The sequence below is a fragment of the Brienomyrus brachyistius genome, chromosome 22 (assembly GCF_023856365.1).
Source record: "Brienomyrus brachyistius isolate T26 chromosome 22, BBRACH_0.4, whole genome shotgun sequence".
NCBI classification, from domain to species: domain Eukaryota; kingdom Metazoa; phylum Chordata; class Actinopteri; order Osteoglossiformes; family Mormyridae; genus Brienomyrus; species Brienomyrus brachyistius.
The window spans coordinates 15,022,472-15,035,818 of NC_064554.1; the positions used below are offsets into that span (position 1 = coordinate 15,022,472).

General features: G+C 44.2%; 1 protein-coding gene across 6 annotated transcripts in view; it reads left to right on the top strand.

The window, feature by feature from the left end:
• The window catches only part of stat5a (signal transducer and activator of transcription 5a), a 56,154-nt gene extending 45,438 nt beyond the window's left edge, over window positions 1-10,716 (top strand). For 5 of the 6 annotated variants that reach the window (XM_048990342.1, XM_048990347.1, XM_048990346.1 and 2 more), the window contains 11 exons: window positions 2,105-2,284; window positions 3,204-3,291; window positions 3,683-3,805; window positions 4,116-4,208; window positions 4,824-5,030; window positions 5,918-6,012; window positions 6,210-6,352; window positions 6,649-6,804; window positions 7,669-7,720; window positions 8,625-8,732; window positions 8,822-10,716. In XM_048990342.1, coding sequence (XP_048846299.1) covers window positions 2,105-2,284; window positions 3,204-3,291; window positions 3,683-3,805; window positions 4,116-4,208; window positions 4,824-5,030; window positions 5,918-6,012; window positions 6,210-6,352; window positions 6,649-6,804; window positions 7,669-7,720; window positions 8,625-8,732; window positions 8,822-8,945 — 1,369 coding nt within the window. In that variant the 3' untranslated portion in view covers window positions 8,946-10,716. Of the gene's footprint in view, window positions 1-2,104; window positions 2,285-3,203; window positions 3,292-3,682; window positions 3,806-4,115; window positions 4,209-4,823; window positions 5,031-5,917; window positions 6,013-6,209; window positions 6,353-6,648; window positions 6,805-7,668; window positions 7,721-8,624; window positions 8,737-8,821 lie in introns of those variants that run through there. The other variant, XM_048990348.1, reaches the window with a different exon arrangement.
• The last annotated feature ends 2,631 nt before the right edge of the window (window positions 10,717-13,347 follow it).

Here is a 13,347-nt window from a genome sequence, read left to right on the forward strand (position 1 = left end):
CCATACTGACAGTCACCAATAAGTGACCTTTATTCATTTTATATTTAACACATATATATATATATATATATACACATATATATATCTTAGGCTTTCCCTTTAACAGATAATTTAACAGTACAATGTATACTGAACAAAAATATAAACGCAACACTCTTGTTTCTGCTCCCATTTTTCATGAGATGGACTTAAAGACCTACAATTCATTCCAGATACACAATATTACAATTTCTCTCAAACATTTCTCACAAATCAGTCTAAATGTGTGATAGTGAGCACTTCTGCTTTGCTGAGATAATCCATCCCACCTCACAGGTGTGCCACATCAAGATGCTGATCTGACATCATGGGTAGTGCACAGGTGTACCTTATACTGCCCACAATAAAAGGCCACCCTGGAATGTGCAGTTTTTTGCTTTATTGGGGGTCTGGGGACTCAGAACCGGTCAGTATCTGGTGTGACCACCATTTGCCTCATGCAATGCAACACATCTTCTTCGCATAGAGTTTATCAGATTGTCAATTGTGGCCTGTGGAATGTTGGTCCACTCCTCTTCAATGGCTGTGCGAAGTTGTTGGATATTAGTGGGAACTGGTACACGCTGTCGTATACGCCGGTCAAGCACATCCCAAACATGCTCAACGGGTGACATGTCCGGTGAGTATGCTGGCCATGCAAGAACTGGGACATTTTCAGCTTCCAAGAACTGTGTACAGATCCTTGCAACATGGGGCCGTGCATTATCTGTCTGAGTGGCTGGTCTCAGACGATCTTGGAGGTGAACCTGCTGGATGTGGAGGTCCTGGGCTGGTGTGGTTACACGTGGTCTGCGGTTGTGAGGCCGGTTGGATGTACTGCCATATTCTCTGAAACGCCTTTGGAGACGGCTTATGGTTGAGAAATGAACATTCAATGCACGAGCAACAGATCTGGTTGACATTCCTGCTGTCAGCATGCCAATTGCACGCTCCCTCAATGCTTGTGGCATCTGTGGCATTTTGCTGTGAGACAAAACTGCACATTCCAGGGTGGCCTTTTATTGTGGGCAGTATAAGGTACACCTGTGCACTACCCATGATGTCAGATCAGCATCTTGATGTGGCACACCTGTGAGGTGGGATGGATTATCTCAGCAAAGCAGAAGTGCTCACTATCACACATTTAGACTGATTTGTGAGAAATGTTTGAGAGAAATGGTAATATTGTGTATCTGGAATGAATTGTAGATCTTTAAGTCCATCTCATGAAAAATGGGAGCAAAAACAAAAGTGTTGCGTTTATATTTTTGTTCAGTGTAAATATATGCAAAATGGGTGGGTGCAGTTTTCTGGCATCTATAGACAGACACAATAAGAGACCAACATCACTGATTTAACAACTCAACTCCTAAAGGCCAGTTAGGAAATCTAATGCATCTGCAAGAGAACAGGACCAGGGAACTGTAGGCCAAATAGCCTCAGATATAATGTCATTTTGTAACTTTACGTTAGGGTTATGGGACCAGGGAACTGTAGGCCAAATAGCCTCAGTTATAATGTCATTTTGTAACTTTACGTTAGGGTAACTGTAGAATTGTGATTCACATGGACACTGGTACCATCTTAAGCAAAATATTAATGTTAATTTAATGGCAGTAAATGGGCTTCATTTAAAGTACATTCAGAAGTGGATTTATCCCAAAACTGTGTGGAAATCTCTGTGCCTTGATACCTGTTGCATATCTGTGGATACTTGCCATAATGCCTTTATACAGCCACTAAAATATAAAAACAAAACGGTTATTCTGCAAGAAATAGTTTTTCTGCAAAAAATTGATTTATTTTTTTGGTTGGAATAATTCACGCTGGTGCCAGTTAAACAATAACTGTGGAATCTCTCATTCCTGTATGACAACCATAATAACCTTTTATGGTTAGATTTTATTTTTCCTCTTTCGTAAATCTTACATGGTTCGATTTTTGTACAATTTATCGTCCAATTTAATGTAAGAGAAGACAAATTATTAGATCAGTTATGTAAAAAAATAAATTTAAAAAAATGAATGATTAAGTTAATTCTGTCTCTGAGCTGGAATGATGGCATCATGCCCTCATGTCTCGCCAGCACCTTCATCATCGAGAAGCAGCCGCCGCAGGTTCTCAAGACGCAGACCAAGTTCGCGGCCACCGTGCGGCTGCTCGTAGGGGGGCGGCTCAACGTGCACATGAACCCGCCCCAGGTGAAGGCCACCATCATCAGCGAGCAGCAGGCCAAGGCGCTGCTGAAGAACGAGAACACCCGGAAGTGAGTTGGGATGCTCGCCCTCCGCGTGACTCCGCCCTCCCCTGTGACTCCGCCCTCCCCTGTGACTCCGCCCTCTTTAATGATGGACCTACCGCCCTGCGGCACAGATTTCGGCAGTCGTGTGACGTACTGTGATGAGCACAGAGGAGAAAGGTCCATAGCAGAGTGAACTGAAAGTTAATTCAGACCTAGCCGATAATGCCCCTTATGAATCAATATGGTTAATGTAAAAAGGCTTATACAACATAGAACTACCAAACTTTGCACACACATTATATTCATAATCCTCCTAGTTGACAAGGAGTCCGAAAGAGCGTTAAAAGTCTTTGTTAAGTTTCCATTATTATTATTATATATTGATGTCTATCTAGAAAGTTATTTTTAATTCATTACAGTTCATGTTGTTTTGTTATTGAAAATTGTTCCGTACCGCTGACTTTCATTAAAACGTTTGAGGACCCCTGGTCTGAAGGGATCTCTGAAAGATCATTGGACCGCATGCTGTTTCGCTCCTCAGTTGCCACCTCGCATAGCACTCAGAAGCGGCATTTCCGTCCCAAAATTTCAGTACTGTTTTATGCTGTGTTGCTTTACTTAACACACCCTCTGCATTCTTACAGATTTAGCGGTATTGACAGCAAGTACTCCTCTCACATCTTAGCTGCGTAATAGTATTGAGTAGTATTGAATCAATTGGGAGAAATATATAAGCGTCCGATAAAGGAATTTGAACAAACACAGCAATATGTGTGTGTAGCTTCCCGGTTGCTCGTTTTTGCGACACTCTCTTTCACCCACAAAAGTCATTGAAAGTTCTTCCCTCGTAACCATCCCCCATGGCACCACTGCGCCATGAAAACCTCGGACCGAGCCGGACCTCCGCTTAAGCCCTTCTGAACAATCTCTCCTGCCATTTCAGTGAAAGCAGTGGTGAGATTCTCAACAACAACTGCGTGATGGAGTACCACCAGACCACCGGGACGCTAAGCGCCCACTTCAGGAACATGGTGAGCCGCTGTAGCCCAGGGGGATGCGTGTGTTTTATGGAAGATGACCTCTAGAAGCGAGTGTTTCCTGTAGTGCATTGAGGTATCAACGCAGCAACTACGGCGTGCCCCCGTTTTGGGCCTGAGACCTCTCAGGACCTCACACTGCCAATTCCAAAGTATAACGCACTAATGGACGTGGTCCTTTGATGTGTTTCACAGTCACTTAGGCACAATAGGCAATGTGACCGCTAACGCCCCAGTAATCCAGGCTGCGTGTATTTAGGTCAGATGGCTTTGTGAAGAGGGATCTAACAAGCCCTGCTGAAGTAGACTGCAAAGGGAGGGGCAGGGGGGACAGTGAGTAAATATGGACTCCCCCTCCCTTTAATTTCATGCTCTTCTCTTACAGTCCTTAAAACGGATAAAGCGCTCAGACAGGCGTGGGGCGGAGTCTGTGACAGAGGAGAAGTTCACTATTCTGTTCGAATCCCAGTTCAGTGTGGGCGGCAATGAGCTGGTTTTTCAAGTGAAGGTAAAAAGGGACTCTCCTTATTTTGGACGCATTAACGACAAGTCTTTAAAAACAAAAAAACAAATGTCGGAGTTTAGAGACTATTGCATAACATTAACTAGTGTGTTGAGTTAGAAATTGAATGAAGAGCATAGAGTAAGTTCCCTGGTGCCTAGGATCTGAAACCGTTTTGTCTGCTTTTTATAGATGTTGTTATTACTCGGAAGCTATATTTAAATTGCTACCGATTAGTTACACTGATTCTTAGTCTGTACATCAGAGTATCTGTCATTCTGACTTCTGCTTCTTTCTGGATGCACACTTCACTCAGACATTATCACTTCCTGTTGTGGTGATTGTCCACGGTAGTCAAGACAACAATGCCACAGCAACCGTTCTTTGGGATAATGCCTTTGCAGAGCCGGTGAGTGTTTTGTCTTCCGCTTTACGTTAAATGTCTTGTCTAAATGAATGAATAAAGTGGGGAAAGGCCTAGCCGCTAAACTGAAGCCCTTTCCTCACTGCGTAACCAAATTTGCCATCAGTAATGCTTAATCCCCACCCGTAACATTATTTGTGAGGTTAACGTGTCAGCTATTAAAGTTGTTAGATTGGCTCTGATAAGCGGCCTGAGTTTTCTGTTTGCATATTACGTAAAACGAATACTTTGTCCACTTGAACATGCGATTTTAACAGATGTGGGGAAAAACCATTATAAGGAAGTTGGGAGACAACCAGGCACTTAAATGAGAGGGAAAGATTCCACAGCCTGATACCCAGAATGGTGTGAAATGGGGTATATTTGTGGATTCCTTTCTTGGGGGAGATGAGTGGCAAAGAAGTGCCCCATAGCACAGATGGGTCCCGAAATATTCCACTATATAGGGGCCACAGGGATGAGGAATGGCTGGAACCAATCAACTTGGATACTTACAGTCAGCTGACCCGGTCGCTCACGGCAGGCTTTGGCCAATCCTCTCTCACATCGCCAGTCCATGCCCTCGGGATCTTAGCAAAGGTTTGCTCTGTGCATGTCCAGGGCCGGGTACCGTTCCTTGTTCCGGATAAGGTGCTGTGGCCGCAACTTTGCGAAGCCATCAACATGAAGTACAAGGCAGAGGTGCAGAGCAACCGGGGACTGTCCGAGGAGAACCTGGTCTTCCTGGCCCAGAAAGCCTTCAGCAACGGCAGCATTAACCCGGAGGACTACCGAAACATGACCATCTCCTGGTCGCAGTTCAACAGGGTAAGCTTTCTGTGTACTTCAGGAGAAAACACAGGTCATGCTCTCAGGCAGGGACGATTTCACCGTGTTGTATAATGTTGTGGTGGTGATAATGGTAATATGACATGAGTCTTTGGTGCTTTATGACACTCTGGCTTCAGGGGTTACTCTACTCAGTTGTGTTCAGCATTTATTCAGAGACATTATCCCACTGTAACAGTCACCCCTGCATGAAACCGCGGAGACTCGCCATAATATCTGCGTCTGCTTTCCTTTCGCCTTGGGAATCGAGACAGAGCCAGTTCTATTGGTCAGACTTAACAAACTCCTAGTAACAGTGAGCACATAAGTAGCTTTTCCTCATTCAAGAGGGACTTTGATTCAATTAAGCAAATCATGGCAGGAATTCATGTGGTGATTCCCAGCAGCCTGCTAATGTCTTTATAGCTTGATGGAGTGATTGGAACACAGTGTTATCAGTCTGGAAATAATGGATCGTTTCATTGTAATGTCTAAAACTCCATATCTCTTTATGTATTAGAGCCAAAGCTGCAGGTGTGTGTTCTTGAGATTATAATAGATCGACACATAAACTCGGCCTCCCTTAGTTCACCGCCTTGTTTTGTTGCGCAAGAATGAAGGAAAACATTTTTTCATTGCGAGTGTGTTGTACGCTAATAGAAACCAAAACAGTTTATGAGGGAAAAGTACTGAAATCCATCTTACAGTGGATTCGTGTGGTTTGTAAGTTACGACGTTTACGTTTTTCGTGTTATTTTTCTGGGATTAGACAGTAATTTTGAACGAATGAATGCACATGGACAGGAAGTCGACTGCGACGACGGGCAAGCCTTACGATATTTTCCGCATCCTGACCGCAGCCTATTGACCCCCATCTGCTTTCGTAGGAGAGCTTGCCAGGGCGGAACTTCACCTTCTGGCAGTGGTTTGATGGAGTCATGGAACTCACCAAAAAGCACCTAAAGCCTCACTGGAGCGACGGGTGGGAATGACACCGACCATTGTGTGCCCCCCCCGGCATCATTCAACATGCTCTTGGGGTCACAGACCAGTTCTTGCTGACCCTTCAGTATTGCAATAGCGTATTAAAAAATGACGGCAAATTCTCGCATGCAAACACCAGAGTATCTGAGAGGTAGACATGCTAACCGGCAGTTCTGTACCCCTCCGCTGCCACAGGGCCATCCTCGGCTTTGTGAACAAGCAACAGGCTCAGGACATGCTCATGTCCAAGCCCAACGGCACCTTCCTGCTGCGCTTCAGCGACTCGGAGATCGGCGGCATCACCATCGCCTGGGTGGCTGATAACCCAAACAAAGCAGGTACTGTGGCATTTTACGCGATGAGAAGTCGGTCATCTCATGTTTGTAAAGGCCAGCCAGTTCATCGCATATTTGTTTGCAAACGGCCTCGTTTTGCATATTCTCCTCAAGCTTTGCAGGTTTCCTCCCATAGAGATACACAATTAGGCTAATCGCTGTCTCTGACCATATTGTAGGATGGGCTCCATAAGATTGACTGTGTATATGTCCTGTGATAGACTGGGGTTCATATTTCTTTGGATAACTGAACTTGTAATACCAAGCTGAGTGCCTCTACTCTTCCCTCCCTTCCTCAGGAGAGAGGATGGTTTGGAACCTAATGCCGTACACGTCCAAAGACTTCTCTATCCGCTCCCTGGCTGATCGCATCAGCGACCTCAACCACCTCCTGTTCCTGTACCCCGACCGGCCCAAAGATGATGTTTTCTCCAAATACTACACCCCGCCACTGTGTACGAGCCTCTTCGCATTTATCGTTGTGTTCGGGTGGGGGGGATGGACTCCTGGGTGGGATATTCTAGGCAGAAATAAATCCTGGTGAACCCTCATTTGATTAACAAACGGAGAAAGGTCGCACTTTGCATAATCAAATTCTGTCAGACGTGTTCAGCGTCATGCCTTCTTCAGTGTGCTGATAACAGTGTGTGTTTCCACGTCAAAAAGATACACTCACGACCACAGTTTCCCAGACGGCCAATAGAAAGGGTTTGTTCACACTAGGGAAGCCAAAAAATGCAATGAAAAGCGCATTGCATTGTACTGCATTTTTAAACATTTTACCGCATGCGTTTTTCTGCCTTTTCATCTCGCATTTGTCCACTTTCTTTTGAGTCTCTATACGTTTTTCATGTTGCCTTGTATTAGCCATTCCTATGATTGTCCTTAGTGTTTGTGTGGAAAAAGAGGGAGCAAAGACACGCATACAAACACCTTGGAATGCGTTTGTATCCATTTTTCATTGTCATCAATGGGAGTTCGCAGTGCAGAGAGCGCATGCAGCAGTGCCTTTTCAAAATGCACTTCAACGCAGCGCACTAGTGCAAAGATTTTACATTGCTTTCTGTGCGATTTATATGATGTTCTAGCGAATCGCAGAATGCATTTGTTAATGAAAAGTGCAACGTGCATAGTGGGACCAAGCCCTAATACAGCAAGTGTCATACAGGGCATCACTTGTGCATAACAAATTAGATTAACATAATCACAAGATTCAAGAAACTCGTACAAACAAGAAATCAAGTGAAGCCTGTTCTCTTGTATTGCATGAACCCTCATTTGACCGTTACTTTCCTTGTTCCTCTTTGGTCCCCCTTCAGCAAAACCAGTGGATGGCTACGTCAAACCACAGATCAAACAGGTGGTACCGGAGTAAGTGCAAAGAACAGGCCCCCCCTCTGCTCCCAGCCTCTTCTGCTCCCCCTCGATCAGCCTTTTCAGTTTTTGTTTCTTACTTATTTCTTACTTATTTCCCCCCACTTGCTTATCCTGAACTGGACCGTTCGTTTACGGCTTATGCATTTGCATGAACAAATTAAGCTAGCTGCTGTCAGACCGCTGCTGACTTAATGTGAATGTGTTTTTAATCATACACCTCGCAGAGTACAGTATTGATTTATAGAGAAAGTGAGTAGGATCCCAAGGAAAGGGCCCTCTGCCAGCAGAGGAGCTGATTGCAGTGTACCTCCACACACAGCCTCCGTATCCCTCCCCTGCTTATCGCTCGTGAGAGGGACGCACAATTCTGCCTTAACCGGGCTTTCACCATGCACTAGGATTCCCCCTGCACCCCCGTCTCTGACCATCTCTGAATGCATATCGGCAATTAGGCCGCCACTCTAAGTGCAGGTGGCCGATTTAATGGGGTTTAAGTGGGGCTCTCTCCCCCTACACGGATGTTGTTAGCGCGGTGGAGAGTGTCACCGAGTTTGCAGCCCGGGTGGCAGGCCGGCGTTGCCACGGAGAACTTGCCCGGGGGGCAGAGTAATGTCTAGGGCTCTCGGGATGACACGCACGGCCCGGCATGCACGTAATGAACAAACCAAGTCCATCTTGTCCTTCAGTCTTTCAGCTTTAATCCCTGAGCATTAAAATAATTACTTTCAAAACATGGAATTAATGTATACCACATATGATGCGTATTTTTAACCCCTTGTTCTTCCCTGTAATCTTTTTCCCTGAATTGTGCCCGTTTTTCAGTGCTCTGGTAATTACCTGCATTTACCCTGGTCTTTTGGTGTAATTAGCATCTTACCTGCTTTTGTTCGGATGTCAGGTTCACCACTGCCAACCCTGATCCATCCAGCGTGAACCCCACCTACATGGAACACGCGGCCTCGCCGGCAGTCAGTCACTCGCACAGCTATGGCATCTACCCTCCCATGTAAGCAGGAGAGAGATCGGTACGTGTTGACGCGCATGTGCGCAGCCATTTGCTTACGTAACCTCGTGCGCCTTTGTGCCTGGTGACAGGAACGATCCAATGCTGGATACGGAAGGGGAGTTCGACCTGGATGATACCATGGATGTGGCGAGGCACGTGGAGGAACTGCTGCGACGGCCCATGGAAAACCAATGGAGTGGACAGCAGTCATGACCTCTGACAAAGCGAAAATCAATCACTTTCAGTTTATAAAGATTTAATTCCATAGTTTTCCGCTCTTACACTTTAGAAAACGTGAAACAGTCGCCGTGAATACTTTATTTTGTTTTTCCATTTCAGCATGCTAATTGCATGTTCCTCACAATATTCCCCTCCCCCAAACGCATCTAGAAATTAGACAAAAACTTCGCGGGAAAATACAGCTTGTTGCCTACACACCCAAAACCTCCGTACTAAATCTGTAAATTTCAGCCTATATTTCTAAGAATTATTTTTGATGAGTCAAAAATGACAAAGAAGGAACTATAGAGATAAGCCGTTTAAGTATTTTTGACTGTACTTTTGGTAAAGGTTCATCAGGTTGTGTGAGTAGGTGCAGTCCACAACGTTATCGCCTTATGTGAAATGGCATTCATGTTACTTTGGAGAGTTTTCAGGTTGAAATGTACAATATTCCAGTGAATTATAACAAAAGGACATAAGGTGAGTTTTTACAAAAGCTGTAAGGATCGAATGTCCCGTGTAGCGATCAAGCGCTTACTGGAAGATCTGGTGTGACCCTGCACCCCTTTTCTGGAAACCACATTGCGATTGTCACGTGTTTCTTGTGACACATACGTCACCGTACGTGCTGGATTCGGGCTTCTTGTAACACGTACCGTGTTGCACGTCCCTGGAAAACCCTCACCTGCTCGGATGGCCAACATCACATCTCTAAAACCCAGCTAGTCCATAGCTGCCCCCCTGATTTACTTAGCTAGCTGATGCTAAGTAATCATGCCAGGGAAGCGCTAAGGGCAGGCGGGGTCCTCACCTCAGTTGCAGGGCAGGATCCTGTTACAATACCAATAGTACACTAACGAAATCTTCCTTGCATACATCTCTAACCAGCTTTCATGAAGTGGTTGAATTATCCCCCCCCCCCCCCCCCCAAAAAAAAAAATAAAAAAAGTAAATAATAATAATAAAAAAAAAACATGGAAGTACATTCAAGTTAAGAAGGGCCGAAGGTGCATTTGAAGGGGGCACTTCCAGCCAGAACGGTCAACCTAACGAGACTGCACATCATCAGCTTCCTGCCGCTGGAAGTGACAAGCGGACGTCCGCATTCCCTGCTCCTGCTGCTCACCGACAAGCCAATATGTCTGAGGGATGAGCGCTATACTAAGGCTGCATCTCGTTGATATAGAGATGGCTGATTTGAGGGGTTTCTGTCTATACATTACATGACTTTTTTTGCAGGGGAAAGTATTTTATTACATTCTCTGCTGTTCCCCTCTGGTTTGTGACCACTGTGTGAGAGTAGAACAGAGATAGTGGAAGCCACAAAAAGCCATAATATAGAATGGAATCAGTCACTCGTTTTTGTTTTTTTTTTTTATTTTGGGATGCGTTCATTTTTATGCAGAGTTTATTATGATTTGGTCACCAAATTGTGCGCATTGTTTAATTACTGCCATTTGGAGAAGGAATTCAGCGATGTGTATCGTGTGACGTTTTCCCCTTTTTTATTGTTAATGTCAGTATTGTTATTTTTAATCCAAATCGTTCTGTGTTTCACTCTGCCTACTGTTGTGTAATCGTGAATCGTGGTCAGTTCTGTGTTCGTCCGTTTGTTGGCGCTTGAATTTCAGCACTTGGACATAATACAGGAAACCCGAAATGGTAATAGTTTTATAAATAATTTGAATAGTCCAGGGTGATTGAACATGATGCATATTAAATAAATGTGCTTTAGACTGTTTTGTTAGCAGTCGTAAATACAGTTTGTTCCCTTTTTAAACACCTTTATTGCTCATTTTTTGTGTTCACGAGGAATGTTAGAACTTAATGTTATTTGCGTCACGGATGTGTTCAAGATTTTGAAGTGCTAATGAAATCAATCTGTATATCTATGGTAGGAAGAAATGAGAACAAGATGGAAATCTTTCTGGTGCAATATATAGTTTCTCTTGTAGGACCTGAGGATGCGAGGATCTCGTCTGATGTAGCCATCTGCTGGTTTTGCTAATAATGAGAAGACTGGATCCTTAATTTCCCCCACACATCGACAGTATGTCAACGAGAGGAGTGGTCTAAAGATGCAGGATTGGCAATACTTAGAGCTTAAGATGCATGACTAGGAGTACACTCGGCCGAGAGACCTACGTAGAATCATTTGCAATGTCACTTCAGTTTGAACCACTGGACTGTGCCGTTACATTTTCCCATACCGCGTGGGTTTGTAATGCAGGGAGAAATACACGCATGTTGCATGTTGCATTACAGACTGATTCCCAATCCTTAACGGTAACGGCCCTACTGGTGGAAAAATATTTGTCCATTACGAAATTAACCGGGAAAAATAAATAAAGTGTCCTAGTCATTCTTCTGCAACCCCAGCCCAAACTATGAAATTATGTAGTCCGGAAAAGATGCATTCAAATCGCAATGCATTCAAACAGTTTAATGTTTCCGGTTCTGACGGGTTTGGCTGTGTTCCAGGTTAGTGTGTCGCAGTTGCTTAGATACCAAATGGCACGTGTTGCCAGGATACTAGCAATTAGGTACAATGAATGTTTTATTACTAATCAGGAGATGTGCTGCATGATGGATGAATTTACATGTTTGCGACTGTTTGCTTAGCTGGCAATTTTCTCAAATCAACGTGCTATTTACGCTAACCCCGTTACTCAGCTGTCTATTTGCTGTAGATGTTCAGAAAGTCCCGTTCTTCAGTTCACGACAGTAGGTCTATTTCCTGGTTTACTGTTTTTGTTTATTTAGCTCCACAGTAGCAGATAAGCGCAATATGGTCCTAAGCATTATACGTTTTAACTAGATCTGCTTGATAATTCACGTTACATAGATATGCCAGCTTACCAGACGGAAGAGTTGTTAGCAGAATAAAATCAGACGTAGGAATCCTCCTGCAATGAGTTTTGTTTTCCGCTTCATTTGCCGTTGCTCAGGATTAGAAAGACATAAAAGTGAGACACGGAAGCGGTGACAGTTACGGCTGAATGTCAGCAAACACGTGGAGCCGCACAGACTCGCTCTCACATCGCGGCCGGACCGGGAGTTAATGGTCCAGCTTCCTCCCGACTAACGCAAGTAGCGCCCCAGTAATGCATCTTCATTTTTGCCACAGAAATGCCGCTTCCCTTTGAGTTTTGGTGTTAGAGACAAGTCTGCACACACATTCACACGTACGTAGCACCCTGGTTACCTTGTAAATATATTTTTGTTTTGAAAACATGGCTTGTCATTCAATGAATTAATACTACAAAAAAAGTTAAGCAGAAGTCTTATTATACCCTTTGAACGCAGTGAATTAGTGTTTGGAAGTCCTGAAGTATATGTCCAGAGACGGAAAAGTGATATTGAGGTAATGTGCACATAGCTAAACACGTCATGGTATATGTCATTCGTACACATCTATTTGTGGAAATGATCATGTTTTGTATTTATTCAGCCAATACAGTTTTAAGCATCTTAACCTTTTATACAGCTAGGTGTTATCTAGTCACGTTTCTAACTGTGCTATGCTGAATGTTAACTGATCAAACAGTTGCTTTGGAGATTTACAAAGAACCTGGTGCCCAATGAGGCATCACTACCAGCCACGGTGGTCCCTGAAATAGGCCACGAATGCAATTATTATTTTGCAAAGAAATATTGGAAATGACTTTTCCAGATTATTATGTTTTCCTGTTATCTATAACCATCATGTTCCAACAAGTAAAAGTAACTGGCGTTTTTTAATCCTTATTGGCAATATTTTTGGAAAATTGAAATTCCAATTCCTACTTGTTTGCTTCGGTGGCCCACAGTTACGGCAAGAGCTGAGTGTTATTTCGCTTAGCAGCCGCTAGATGTCAGTAGTGCCACTGCGTTTCATCAACTCATCCATCTTCTAACTGTTTATGCGGTTTGAAATCTGTCCCAGAAAGTACGGGGCACAAGGCCAGGGTACACCCCGGATGGGATGCCAGTCCTTTGCAGGGTACACACACAGACTCACTAAATTACAAGTAAAAAAAAATTTTGAGTTTCTGGAGAAAATTTGCACATCACAGGAAGAACGAGCAGAAGTCAAATCCCCCCATCCCCGCCCTAGCAGTGTGAAGCAAGTGTTACTACCGCATTGTTTCGGGGCGTTCCCGATACTGATGCATTTTGGGAATGGCAAATTTGTAAGTCTTCACATATCCATAAGGTTAATTAGCTGCCCTGTGATTGGTCGGAGCCTCATCCTGGGTTGTTGCCTGCCTTGCACCTGCAGCCTCCAGGACAGCCTCTGGACCCCCTGCAACCCTGAATAGGACAATGGATGGATCGATGGATGTTATTTAAGGTGTACTACCTGGCTGTCCTATCCCTAAATAATAGCAGTTTTGAGCTTAAAATCTATTGT